The 15,026-nt window shown below is 36.3% G+C and overlaps 1 protein-coding gene across 1 annotated transcript; it reads right to left on the bottom strand.

The window, feature by feature from the left end:
• Nucleotides 1–74: 74 nt before the first annotated feature.
• On the bottom strand, nt 75–14,854 carry NDUFAF7 (NADH:ubiquinone oxidoreductase complex assembly factor 7). Its single transcript, XM_087717986.1, has 10 exons — nt 14,676–14,854; nt 11,557–11,720; nt 10,736–10,816; nt 9,505–9,615; nt 8,309–8,516; nt 7,239–7,297; nt 6,243–6,356; nt 5,479–5,622; nt 1,333–1,506; nt 75–905 (listed from the first exon to the last, which is right to left on the bottom strand). The coding sequence occupies exons 1-10, from the start codon at nt 14,833–14,835 to the stop codon at nt 723–725; spliced, it is 1,398 nt and encodes a 465-aa protein (XP_087574112.1). The 5' UTR covers nt 14,836–14,854; the 3' UTR covers nt 75–722.
• Nucleotides 14,855–15,026: the final 172 nt, after the last annotated feature.

Raw genomic sequence — 15,026 nt, 5'->3', positions numbered from 1 at the left:
TTAAAAAGCAAGAATGAACCAGTGCTTATATCGTTTTTTGTCCTTCATTTTTCTGAAATGAATTACAAACAATATTAACACATTAACCATTTATTACAACATAGCATAGAGCTGCATTTACAAATGAAAAGGAGCTTGCACTGTTACTCAATTTGTACTAGCTCTCTGTTTTCTGAAAATAACCTGCTCGCTGGTAGCCATATATAGGTAATCCTTATCTTATGAAAATTGAGACTGGAATTTTTGTTGCTAAGCTATGCAGTCATAAAGCACAGCCCCATCACTTAGTGATGGCAACTCCCTACAGTCCTGGTTGTTGTTGCTTACTGAATCTGTGGCTGTCAGTGGGAAATCCAGCAGGAAGTTGCAAGCACCAGGTTGGCAGGCAGCTATTGCTAGGTTGAGAAGGGAATAAGGATGTGTATGAGAGCAGTGAAATTATCCCTCAAATTTGGAAATTCTCAGGGGAATGGATTAAAGAGCAAACTTTAAACCCTTTCACAGTACAGAATTGTATATTGTTTTCCATCTAAAACTCCTCTTCCCTTTCAGCAGCATTGTTTTGTTTTTAATTTTACCTTATCAATGATTCCCTATATTGGTTACATGAGCATGATTGAAATTTCCACAGTTAAAGTAACTCAACTGTCTTCCTAATAGATCTAAGTATAGATCCTTAGGGAAATTTAGATGTTTACCAAATGCATATTCTGATTTGGGGTTCATTTCCATAAAAGTTCTCCAAAGCCAGCAACAGGTGATGAAAGTGAATGATCTGGCTTAAATCTGTAATGAGGTAAAAGGGCAAAAAAATAAAAGCGTTCTCCCATTTTATCCATGAGCATTTGATAACCTTGAAACAGATGACTTCGAGTGACTGCATCGTCAGTATTCTGCAGTAGAACCTATGTTAAAAAAAAGATATTATTTTGCCATCCTAAAATTTACTCCTCTCCTTCCCAATCTGTATATAAATCATGTAGTTTAATCTGTATATAAATTATGTAGTTTTAGGTATCAGTTCTGTCTGTTGAATAAATGCAAGAGCCAGAAGCAATGATTTAACAATTTTTGATTTCTTGTTTTCCTGAACAAAAGAAACAGTGGTTAAGATAGAAACATAGCTTCACTCTGCCTTCAGCCCTGAAATTTTCTATCTTCGTAAGGGCCTAAAGATGTGGCTCTGACAGTTGGCTAGAGGCCCCCTCTTGGGGGCACAGGACAATGGAGGTGGTTGAGATAAAATGAAAGGGTTTCCTTATGTAAGTTGCTTTGAGCTCTTGGCAAAAGCAGGTTATTAATGAATAAATTAATTACAAAATTAGCCCTTACCTGTAATCTAACATCGATGCCCATATTTTTCAAGAATTCCTTTTGCTTTAATGGTCCCAAAGTGGCTACTCTTTTCTGTACCATTCTTCGCAAGTAGCTGAAATCTACATCAGCAGTGAGATCTGCAGATCCTGGTGACAGTAATGTGTCATGAAGTTTATGACCACGGAATCCCTGAAAATAGAAAATAAGTAAGAGAAGTTCACCCATGTGCTCTGTTAAGATTATGGGTGGTCAATTTTATTTCTGAAGGTGAGTCCTGATTATTGCTACCTTACAGTTGCAAGAAAAAGTATGTGAACCCCTCGGGATTACATGGAGTTTTGCATGAATTGGTCATAAAATGTGCTCTGAACTTCATCTAAGTCACAACAATAGACAAACACAGTCTGCTGAAAATAATACTACACAAAAATTAGATGTTGCCATGGTTTAATTGCACATAACATGTAAACATTCACAGTGCAGGGAGGAAAAAGTATGTGAGCCCCTAGCCTAATGACGTCTCCAAGAGCTAATTGGAGCCAGGAATGAGCCAACCTGGACTCCAATCAGTGTGATGATATTGGATGTGTTGCTGACAGCTGTTCTGCCCTTTAAAAACACACACCTGTTGTGGGATTACTGGTTTCAAGCAGCACTGTCTGATGTGAACCATGCCTCGCAGAAAAGAGCTCTCAGAAGACCTACGATCAAGAATTGTTGACTTGCATGAAGCTGGAAAGGGTTACAAAAATATCTCCAAAAGCCTTGATGTTCATGTGTCCATGGTAAGACAGACTGTCTACAAATGGAGAAAGTTTAGCACTCTTGCTACTCTCCCTATGTGTGGTCGTCCTGTAAAAATGACTGCAAGAACACAGTGCAGAATGCTTCATGAAGTAATGAGGAATCCTAGAGTGTCAGCTAAAGACCTATAGAAATCTCTGGCACATGCTAACATTTTTGTTGACACATCTACAATAAGGAAAACATTAAACAAGAATGGAGTACATGGGAGGATACCACAGAGGAAGCCACTGCTGTCCCAAAAAAAATATTGCAGCATGTTTGAAGTTTGCAAAAGAGCACCTGGATGTTCCACAGCACTACTGGCAAAATATACTGTGGACATATGAAACCAAAATTGAGTTGTTTGGGAAAAACAAACAATACTATGGGTGGAGAAAAAAAGGCACAGCACACCAACATCAAAACATCCCCACTGTAAAACATGGCGGAGGGAGCATCATGGTTTGGGGCTGCTTTGCTGCCTCAGGGCCTGGACGGATTGTTGTCATTGATGGGAAAATGAATTCCAGAGTTTATCAAGACATTTTGCAGGAAAACATACAACTATCTGTCTGCCAACTGAAGCTCCACGGGATGGGTGATGCAACAGGACAATGACCCAAATCATACAAGTAAGTCAACACAAAAATGGCTTCAACAGCACAGAATATGCCCTCTGGAGTGGCCCAGTCAGAGTCCTGACCTCAACCCGATTGAAATGCTGTGGCATGACCTTAAGAGAGCGATTCACACCAGACATCCCAAGAATATTGCTACACTGAAACAGTTTTGTGAAGAGGAGTGGTCCACAATTACTCCAGATCGTTGTGCAGGTCTGATCTGCAACTACAAGAAACGTTTGGTTGAGGTTATTGCTGCCAAAGGAGGGTCAACCAGTTATTAAGACCAAGGGTTCACATACTTTTTCCTCCCTGCACTGTGAATGTTTACATGTTAGGTGCAATTAAACCATGGCAACATCTAATGTTTGTGTAGTATTATTTTCAGCAGACTGTGTTTTTCTATTGTTGTGACTTAGATGAAGTTCAGAGCACATTTTATGACCAATTCATGCAAAACTCCACATAATCCCAAGGGGTTCACATACTTTTTCTTGCAACTATTTTTGTCAGGATTAAAAAGGATCATACCTTTTTAAAAGTATACATTTTCCAGATTTTTTAAAGGGTGAAATATAATGTCCTCTCTAAAAAGGAAGTAATTACCTAGGCAATTGTGAAGATCTAAAATTTAGCTTGAGTGTGAGGAAACAAAGGAACTATTAAATGTGAATTATTTCAAATATTTAGAGCCAGTGGATTGCATACAAGGATATTAAAACTTGCCAATGGTTTCATGAAATCTTTATTAATTATATTTGAGAAATCCTGGACAACATGAAGCAGCAGATGAGAGGTAAATGACCCTCATCTGGAGGGGAGGGAGAGAAGAAGAGCATCAATGGAAAGACAGACCAGACAGCCTGTATTGACCTGGGAAAATGTAAAATAAATTGCAAGTGATTACTAGTTAAGTGCTTGGAAACACACAATACTCAGAAGCCACTGTGGATTTGGCAGCCACAAAGCAGGCTAATCTTACTTCGTTTTCTGATTAATAATTCCTTGTAGTGATTGTATATACTATCGTAAACTTCAGCAAAATATCTGACAAACTATCCTTGACATTTTTAAACAGTAGCTTAATATGTCTGTCTTGATGGTGTGTCTATAAAATGCATCTAAGGTTGGCTCAACAATCATAGTATAAGAAGCGAATTGATAGTTCTTAATAAAGAGTGAAGTGTCGAGCAGCTCAAAAGAGTAGAAGCTCTTCAGAGACCTGGATGAAATGCAGATATAAACTTCACTGGCATATTGGAACAGCAGCCATAAAACACAATTGACAGTCCTGGAGATGTGGGGGAGAGCTATAGAATTTATATCAAATCATACTTCAAATCCTGTTTTATGAAGCGAGAGGTTTTAAACCAGCCTTTTCCATACATTCAGTCCTGTCTATCGGAGACAAATGTTTACATTTTTTTCCATTCCTGCTTTCTTCCTAGATAGCTGTTCCAGGCTGGGCTAGCAACCTTTTACACTTTCCCTAACATCAGGTATTAAATGAGAGGCCACAAGACTCAATCCTAGGGATGTACTCTACCTGTACAGGAAGAGGGGAACTAATGCTATCAAATCTACTGTTGACACATTACTGAGTATGACAGCCAGGACTTTTGAAAATAGAATTAACATTAAAAAAACCAAAACTGAATAGGTTAGCAAAATGGGCTAAAAATAATGGAATGAAACTTAACAGACAAATGCAAAAGTATGCACTTAAGAAACAGGAAAAAATGCAGAGGTATACGAAGGGAAATATCTGGACAAGGAAAAATATGTGTGAAAATCATCTTCAGCTGGTGATCAGCTGAATAGAATTAGGATTGTGCCAGAGCTGCCAAAAACGCAAACGGAAGAATAGTTTCTAAACTATGGGAAATACTAATTCCACTGTATCTTGCATTGTTTAGATTTCATCTCAGTTCTGGGTGCATCGTTTTATGAAAGATTCAAACAAATTGTAACAGATACACCAACAGGCAATAGCAATAGGTAGGGAATGGATGCTGAAACTCATAAGGAGAAATTGAGGGATTTAACTATGTTTAGTCATATGAAAAAAATGATGACAAGGCATTCTTTGAGTACTAGATGAAGTAGCCATGGAGAAAAAAAGACAACACACAGTCTCTGATATCCCAGAATAGCAAAAAAATAGTGGTAAGAGCAGTTTCACATGGAACCAATTAAGAGAGAAATGATTAACTGCCTTTAACTGGACAAATTTAAGAAGTTGGATAGAGCCGAGGTGGCGCAGTGGTTAAATGCAGCACTGCAGGCTACTTCAGCTGACTGCAGTTCTGCAGTTCGGCTGTTCAAATCTCACTGGCTCAGGGTTGACTCAGCCTTCCATCCTTCTGAGGTGGGTAAAATGAGGACCCGGATTGTTGTTGGGGGCAATATGCTGACTCTGTAAACCGCTTAGAGAGGGCTGAAAGCCCTATGAAGCGGTATATAAGTCTAACTGCTATTTCTATTGCTATTGCTATCTGTTGCGGTTACACTAATGTTTTGTACTAAGCACACATTTACAGATGATGGTATGAATGGCCCCTTCCAAATCTACTAATTTTATTTTAAAAGGATGTAACTTTTTATTCAATAGAAATGACTTATAATAGAGTGCAATAAATCTGAATATTTGTAGGTAGGAATAGGAAGTACTGCCAATTTGTCTCTCTTCCTCTTTCTACCATCCAACTGAAATCCACATATTCAAATTACAATGAAGTTATACGTATCAACTTACTCGGAAAGTATCAGTTTTGGTTCCATCATGACCATAATCTATAATCAGTGCTCCTCCTCCATTGTTTTCAACATTAGAAGCGAGCTTCTGGATGGTGACACCAGCATCAGGACATACTTCCACATGATCTCTGGATTCTTGATCCTAATATAAAATTTAAGTTGAACTATAATTGTTAAAACGATCCATAATGCCATGTTGCAATATACATCTTGTACAAAGAACAGTGATTTTTGAATTATTACTTTCTTTGCTAAGCACCATGTTTATAAGGGAATAGAAGTGTTTCAACAGAATTTCAATTTTTAGACAGCTTTAGAAGAAATATAGCAATAAATTAATTACATAAATACTGTCTTAGTAAAATATTCCTGAAAGTTATATAAAAAAGTTATCTCTGATGTATATGTTGACTAGAATATATGACATCAATTTTAATTTAATTGTATTAAACATTTTGATTAAATCAAGGTGATGAGCTTAATGTTTTGCTGTGAAGTAAATAGACCACTACTGCCTTTCTAAAAACAAAAAAAAGGAATATTGCACATTTAGTTCTGTCTGGCATAGCGTTTCCATATTACGACAAGAGAAATGCATAAAACAGCAGCTGAAAAAAAATTATAACAGCTGTGATTGCTTCAGCTAAATACATTTTAAAGAATGATGATCTTGGACCATTATAGAATTGCAGTACAATTTAAAAAGAAAAACCCACCAGATTATATAACCTAGGAATAGAATTAAAATAATCAGAAATTTACATGTATGAAGGATTTTGAGGCAGGAGTGGAAGATGGTGCAAGGACAAATCGCAGTTTATCAGAAGCTTCTGGATCAATATCAACCAACAATTCACGCCACCCATTTTCTGTTTTCTGTTAATTGAAAAGGCAAAATAGAATACTATGGATTCATTGGATAAGTATACTGACTTTCACTTCTGATTAGGTTTGTTTAAAACAAATCTCGGGCAAGAAAGGGCAAAATCTATCTCAGTATAGAGATGTTTCTTTCAGAATTTTGTTGCAAAGAATTGCTGAAGGGCAGAAGCTACATTAGTTGTAATGGTGGTTTGCACACACAATCCTACAATTTTAGAATTAAATTCTAAGTCTTGGAGCATTTGTTAGTAATAACACATTTAATAGGCCATCATCACCCATGACTAGATGCTTGCCAACAACTGCAGCATTTGCTTAACAATCACTGTAAAATGTCATAAAATTAGGCGGGGTCCTACTTTATGATCTTTACGACTTATCATCGAAATTGTGGGCACAATTATAGCTGTGCCTTGAAGATTATCTGTAGTAATGAATTTGATCTTTCCCTCTCTTGCACTTGTGATTGTGCATAGGGCTTCTCAAATTCATGTGCTGTGGTTCCATGAAATCTGCTGTGTAATTTACAAAGCGTGATAATTGCATTATTTTTTATGTTTTGTGACTTATGTAATAAGTATACTTATAAGATTATATAATCATTTGGAATATATGTCAATCTTGCAGTTATAAATTTATATATTTAATATTACATAAAACTCCAGTTTCTTATATATTAAAGAATATATAATTAAAAAGTTCTTGATGATGTGACTTTTTTCTTATTTGCAAATGTCACATTAATACACTCCCTATAGAGTTTATTATAATAACTATCTTGTTATAAATATCTATACTAATAAGGTCCCTATTTCTACATCTCAGCAAACACTGAACAATTTTTAAGTCAAATCTTATAGTAGTGTGTGATCATACCTGAAACTTATGAATAGGCAGAGCATCAAGAAATTCATGTGCTAAATAAAAGCTATTGCCTAGGTAGAGGGGAAAAAGGTTCAGTCAAAAATAAAAATGCCTTAATTTCTATAATATACAGCCAAAATCTTTATTAGGAACTATTTTTATGAATGACTCATTTGAGCTAAATCATGTCAAAATTTATAATTTTAGTGTACTCAATTATATTTCAATATATGTTGCAGGAGTAACTGCTTTTATTTTACTTATCAAGAAAACTGCATGGACAAACGAGAAACAATGACTGTTGACTGCTGGAGAGAACCTTTTTATCCAGATCAGGGGTGTCAAACTCGCGGTGTCACAGTGGCGTCACATGACATATTGGGACTTTCCCCCCCTTCGCTAAACTGGAGGGAGGCAGAGCCAGCACGTGATGCATCCGGCCTGTGGGCCATACCCCCGATCTAGATGGTTACTGAGAGTCGATACCTATTTGAAACCTTAATGGATCAAGGCTTCTGGATTAATTTGGTTACATACAGATTACAGATTTATTTAGAATGCAGTACTGCAGGCTACTTCAGCTGACTGCTGGATGCTTGCAATTTAGCAGTTCAAATCCTACCATGCTCAAGGTGACTCAGCCTTCCATCCTTCTGAGGTGGATAAAATGAGGACCCAGATTGTTGGGGGCAATATTCTGACTCTGTAAACTGCTTAGAGGGGCTGTAAAGCACTGTAAAGTGGTATATAGGTCTAAGTGCTATTGCTATACATTAATAAAACAATGATAGAATGCAAATGTACAGAAATCCAAGAGGATGCTACAGGCTTACCATTTCCTGAAATAATTCTTAAATACAAAATGAGGGTCTACTGCGAAACTGTTTACGGACATAAACAAACTGACTCTTTCAAGGGTTTAATTGGATATTTTGAATGTTTTCATGCTCATTAAAGCCGAATCATAGTTAAATGTACCTTAACTGATTATCTCCCTTCATTGCAAACTTTTAACTATTGACTAATAAATAATGCTTAGTCTCAACTACTGACTGAAAAGCAATAAATGAAGTAGTTCTTACCTTCTGGCACTTCATTCAAGTTTCTATACCAGAAAATTGGTATTCCAGTCTTACTAATTCCATGCATGTAAGCACTGGAGCTTTCTGGCAACTCTACTTTCTCATTTGTCAGCATTGATGCCTGCATTTCACTTAACTTTGGACTGACTTCCACCAAATGAACAGAAATTTCACAGTTAGCAAGTATGGAGCTCAGCTGAGTAAAAACCTATGAGCACAGAAAATTACTGTTATAGCTTACATCTACTATCTGTCTGTTCATTCACCCCCCTCTAAAGCTGGATTTGGAAACAAGAATCCAACATATTTATTTAGTTGGATAAATCTAATCTTTTTCAATTTTTTTTACTGCCCTCATTACCTGGTTTTAATTAATGTTTTTTTTGTCCCTTTCTTCTTCCTTTTTTCAAGTTTTGTCTATTCTTGCAAATGTAGCACAATATGCTAAATATCACATTAGCCTCAGTGTCCCACTCCACACCAGTTCTATATCACTGAGATAAATGTCTCAGCTAGCATACAATAGTTTGGAATTCCTACAAATTAATTCTGGTGGCACAGTGGTTAAAGTGCAGTTTTGCAGGCAAACTCTGCCCACAGCCTGGAGTTCAATCCTGAAAGAGCTCAAGGTTGACTCAGGCTCCCATCTTTCCAAGATTGGAAAAAGAGGACCCAGATTGTTGTGGGCAATATGCAAGGAAAGCTTCTACATTGTAAATTTCTCAGAGATGCTAAAATTCTACTGCTATTTTGTATTAAAAAGAATTAAATAAAAACAAGTCAGTAACATATAGCTATGGCACAAGACTGACAGTTAAACAAATAGTCAGTTGACAGTTGAACAGACAAACATTGAAAGACACTTTTACTTTGGTTTCTGCTTTTCTCAATTTAGAAATGCTGTTTTGTGATCCAATATCACAAAATATGTAAATTAGTGTAAATGAAAATATCCAATGTATGTAAGGTAAGAGCTTACAAAACATGCACGTTAAGAAAAGTCTTCATCAATGCATACAAATTTGTGGATGCATGAAAGTATGTTTATATTTTTGTGCAAGCTTAAATAATCGCAAACTGATGTAGAACTGGAAAGAAATGAACTTAATTTTGAAAAATTATGTCACAGAAAATGAGTTGAGCAAATTTGTTTATCACTACCTAGTATAATACATAAAAAGACTGTTTTTACTTACTCTTAAAATATCATCTATAAGACTACCTCTACCTGGGCCCAGTTCCACCAGCTGAAATTTTGGAGATTTTCCTGTAGCCATCCATTCACTAATAAACCAAATACCTATTAACTGAAGGAAAAAAAAAGTTTTTAAACTGCAAAACTGGACACATTTATAAACTGAGTGATACATGTTGTGTATATATGATATATAAAATCACAGGAAAAGTACCCCTCCATACATATTTTGCGCATAATGAAATTATTTAAATAATGTTGAAATTAATGGGAGTTGTAAATAGTTTATGTCTGCATTGGACGGACCTTGGAATCACCCAAGAAAACAGACTAGATCACCAGTTCTAATACTGGAAATAATGTTCAACTGGTGGAGGAAATTTGCTTCTAGCTCCCCAATTATCCTTGATGTGTCTCTCTTTCAAGTTCTAGAAATATTTCTTTAGTGCAGCTGAACCCTAAAACTGACATAATGGGGTATGACCAAATCAGAATTTAGTAGAACTGTTATTTCTTGTGATTTCTAAACTATTTCTATTTGCACAGCTTAAAACCACATTTTCCTTTATTTATTTATTTTTATTAAAAATATTATGCTTTTCACATACTACCTAACAATATTACTAAACTTTCTTGAGTAGAATTTTTTTTCTATTTTTTTTTTACCATTAATGAAATTTAGATCTCATAAAAAGTATCAGTTGAAGAAGTAAACTTTATATTAGGGCATGAAGCTTTTTTTATTTAGATAGGCTCAGAGTACTCTAAAAAAAGAGCACAAATATGACAGGAATATAAAAAAATTACATTACCAATTCTTGTCAAAACATTTAAGTAGAAATTCAAACAGTAGATTATCTCAATAGTATTAAAATATAATAAATTCTAGATTAATTACAAAATTATCAGTTACAAAACACAATGTCTCAAGAATTGTTAAACCACTGGAGCCCAGAAATAAATGATAAAAGAACATTCTTGTATTTTCAGACTTTATCATTTATAATTAGGAGTCACTAGCCAGAATTCTTATAAATGACAAAAATGACATTAACAGCTATAGCATCAAGAAAATGAAGTTTTATTTGTTAAGTTCAACCAAGCTTTTGAAATTAATTTTTTAATTTCTTTTAAAAAAGCAGTCTTAATTTACTGCTTTGTTCTTTATGTTAGATGCTTATAACTTAGATAATCATGCACATGAAAAAAATAACTGTACTTTTTAAAGCTACCTCTCCAAATATCTGACTTATTTCAGGTGATGTAACAAAATCTCCCTGTTCTCCAAACATATCTTGATGCATATAGTACCCCTGGGGGGAAGAGAAAAAAGAAATTAAATATTATTTGCAACACAAAATCTTAATCCTTGATTACATTCTTCTGCTAGTCTGCTCAGAAAATTTGAAACAGTTCTCTAAGAATAATAAAGTATACATGAAAGGTTCCACACCTTGCAATATTATTTATCAAATGTAAATAGGAAGCTGAAATGATGTAATAACAGATTTGCTGCAATGTAAAAATAAGATTTCAGATGAGAAAACAAAAGTCCCTTGTTTAACATTTATAGTTGAAAATGACAAAGGGCTATTTATTTGAGTAGAAGAAATGGGACAAGCAGGGATCCTTTGGGAGAAGGATATACATACACATACATACAGTGGATATGTATGTATTTATGTATGTATGTATGTATGTATGTATGTATGTATGTATGTATGTATCTATCATCTATCTTGAATACATGGCAGAAAGAGAAAGATTGAGAGTTCACAAGTTTGATGCTATTTGGAACAAAACTGTGAATCTGAATGTTCTGCTTTGGATACTACGAAGCCTCGTCCCAGAAGGTAAGAAGGAAAACAAATTGTGAAATGAATGTGTAGCATCCCAGACAATCCTGCAGACTTTGTTCAAGCATCACTTATACGCTATATTCTGGATAGAAGGACATGAACTATCAATAATCTTTTCTGCCATCCTTGCACCACCTTCCTGTCTGTTTTAATCCCACAAAGCTGACTTCTATATATTTAATATGTCATCATACCTTCAGTGGATTTGTCAAAACTTCCCGCATATATTCAGCAACTGTAATAGGACCAGTTGATTTTATTTTCATAATGAGATGTTTCAGCATTGGAGTCATGAGGCTTTTGTCTGCTGCTTTATTTTCTGAACTGAAGTGCTGGCATCTCAATACAGTGGAAAAACCTGCATAAAGAGAAACATGACATATCCTCAAATAATCAGTTTTAATATGTGAAATACTTTTCCAACTATTCATTTTTGCTTGTTATTCAAATGGCATTTAGAGAAGTTGAAACTTTACAGGGACTAAGCTAATTAAGTAATTTAATTGTGTGCAACATTCAGGCAATTGATCAGTCCTCTTAAAATTCTCTCCTTCTATTGTGAATTTGTATTAGCTTTTGGCTTATTTTAATAAATATGTGCTATTTCTGCTATTGTTATTATTGCTACAATAACAAACATATCAAAAGCTAGCATCCAAAACATTTAATCTAAATAAGTTGACATCCTTATTGTTTTCTTTACTGATTTCAAAATTGTAGATTTTTGAGCACCTGAATGCATTTTTTGTAGATGGCTTCCATCACAGGGCTGACTACATTCTTCAGACTGACTGCTAATTCTTCAGGCTAGTCCATCTCAAAGTTATTATGAAGATACAACTGCACAGCATTGAGCTTGCAGGGAAAAATGAGGATATATATCTAATAAAATTGAATAAAGCTAAACAGCCAGCTATTGGCATCCTACCACATGCTGGTAATAGATATAATTACTGTAAATATTAAAAGTTTGTCCCAAAGGTGCTTTTTCAAGAGGTAATTGGACTTTCTTATTTTTCTTTGAAGATGTTTCACTTCTCATCCAAGAAGCTTCTTCAGCTCTTGGATGAGAAGCGAAACGTCTTCAAAGAAAAACTAGAAAGTCCACTTACCTCTTGAAAAAGCACGTTTGGAACAACTATAACATGTATGACTGAGAATCTCCCTAGATCAGGGTGGATAAAAAATATTTAATTTTAAATCAGATTCTTTTTATTTTTATCAAATTTATTTTAATAAAATGCTTTTGGAGTAAAAATCTATCTAAACATAATTTTGTATTTAAGATACATTAATAATTTAGTTTATTCAGCATGAAATGGAGCTTAGTTATGTAGCATCAGGCTGTATATTCTGCAATATTTACATTTTTGGTAAACTCGTTCAATGAATCCAAGCTCTGCAAGCTGAGATAACATGCACTGCATTGATGCATTCGCACAATTTCAAAGTAACCATGAAATAAATCATAAAACAAAGTTCAGGAATATTCCATTAGCCCATTGTTTTGCAAATCTATGTATACTGCAAACTGTATGATTGTTTGAAGAGAAATGCATCTGTACCACCGGCTCTAAGTGTGAGTAGCAGTAAAAATGAAAGTGAAACCTTCTAAGCAGCTTATAAATATAATATTAAAGAGCACCTGTCATTTCAGATCCACCATGGCAACGCCTGTTAGCGGGCCTCCACTCACCTGCTGCCTGCCGCGTCCCTCACCTTGTTGTGTCATTGCTGCATCACCAGCCAACCCATTAAAGTGAATGGGGCTGTCAGGGAGTCAACAGCGGGTCAGAGGAGAAGCTGCTGCAGGACAGATGACAGTTGCTCTTTAAAAATTATGATTTAAATCGAGTTGATTTAAATCAAGCCTTCTTACTAGTGATTTAAATCCACCCTGCTGTAGACATTAAAAGTTTGTGGAACAATGTTCTTTTCAAGATCTTCCTGAATTGCAAGTAGAGATTATTAAAAGGAAGAGGGTTACAACTGAAAATCACTGCCATAGGATTCCCACCAAGGACTTCCTAAAAGGCAGATCCCAAGTATCCCTTCTCAATGTAAGTGCAACAGAGCAGTAAATAATACATGAAAGAGAGGTTCCTGGAGATATCTGGGACATGGGCATCTCTGAGGAGAGGTACAAGTACACAAACTGCAGAATTTATTTTACACTCTATGCATACTATCATAGCAGTTCCTCATAACTTCTGTTCTAGGAGCCAAGCCTTGTTGCGTCCACGCCGCTGACGTAGCTGCGCTGTGTGTGGAATGAGCCGTAATGTTGGAAGGAGGCATGTGGTGATGTGAGAGGTAAGCCCTTGAGATTGCTGACCTGATCCAACGGCCAATCATAGATGGAGAAGCTTTCAGCCTTGTTGGTAGGGTAGAAAGAGACGAAGAGAGCTTCCGTGCATCTAAAGGTTGCCATCTTGGCTATGTAGATCTTAAGAGCCGGTCTTACGTATAACGTGTGCCATTTGCGCTCCACACTGTGAGAAGGAGCAGGCCAGAAATTTGGAAGAGTGAGGTCCAGAGATTGATGAAATGCCGAGTTGGCCAGAAAACACATATTTTCGATTGTCTTAGGAACCGAGACACCAATTTGATGGTTGGGGGTCACCACAACATGAGGAACTGTATTAAAGGGTCGCGGCATTGGGAAGGGTGAGAACCACTGCTTTACAGGATAAAACCAGCCCAGCCGTATATAGCAATGAGTAATGGCAAGGGAAAGGCCAATTTTAATCATTACAGAAAGATATTATCCATCATATTAAATACACTAAATACACTATTTTTCCACTATCCAAACTGAGCTGTGATTAATATATCTGTATATGTACAGCACATCTATAGGACATGTATATGTATGGTGTGTGTATGTATATATGTGATACGTATGTGTGTATACACACACACACACACACACACATTCTTTTGATGTGCTTCACAATTTCATTTTTAATGTGTGGCAGCGTGTAAGCAGAAAAAGTGGTAATAATAAAAAGTGCCAATAAATGTTATCTTATCTGATTATGTTAAAGAGAACCAGCGGCCACTATAGATAGAAGCACCTACCAGCTATTGTCTAATACTAAAAAAAAAAAAAGCAGGATCGGGACTTGATTGATAGTTTTACCGATTCAAGGACAGACTCCTTTAGTTTGAGGTGCAGGTACTGCAGGAGGTGCAAAGCAAACCTGCAAAGCCCAGCTTGACTTCACGGAAACTCCAACCTGCTTAGGATTTTAAAGTTGCAAACGGGCAGATTTATTTGGCACCGAAGAGCATGGAGCTCCACAAGACTTACTTCGGGATAAAGGAGCACAGACTCGCTCATTCTGGCGGGCCAAGCGAACAGGCCAGCCCCTTGCGCTGTTCCTGCTCCTAGGGAAACCAACGGAGCGTTCGCACCGCACGCCGAAGCGCGCGGTTTGCAATACAGCGCATCCTGAAAGCACGAGCCGCATTGCCTTAGCCTTCTCCCCGTTCTCAGTCTCTCCTCCGGACACAAGTCCTGGCAGCTTACTAAAAGCGCTCTTCCTTAACTAACCAATTCGATCTACAGTCGAGGCTACGGTCCTCCTACACACATTCTTAGGCAAACACGAGGCCTCCCTCGCCCCCCGATATGTTGTAAGAAGCCAGAGATGCTTCATTG

This window comes from Thamnophis sirtalis, unplaced genomic scaffold (genome assembly GCF_051295495.1).
Source record: "Thamnophis sirtalis isolate CommonGarterSnake01/CBP01778 unplaced genomic scaffold, rThaSir2_p1.2 scaffold_6, whole genome shotgun sequence".
Taxonomy (NCBI): Eukaryota; Metazoa; Chordata; class Lepidosauria; order Squamata; family Natricidae; genus Thamnophis; species Thamnophis sirtalis.
This window is presented reverse-complemented; position numbering and strand designations above follow the sequence as displayed.

Bases quoted from the DNA above. Each gene is read 5' to 3' on its own strand.
- NDUFAF7 (XM_087717986.1), bottom strand. From the start codon at position 14,835: ATGCGGCTCGTGCTTTCAGGATGCGCTGTATTGCAAACCGCGCGCTTC. The intron at 6,357-7,238 runs GTATGATCACAC...TTCAATTAACAG, and splicing joins TGCCTATTCATAAGTTTCAG to AAAACAGAAAATGGGTGGCG. The intron at 5,623-6,242 runs GTAAATTTCTGA...ATTTTATATTAG, and splicing joins CCTCAAAATCCTTCATACAT to GATCAAGAATCCAGAGATCA.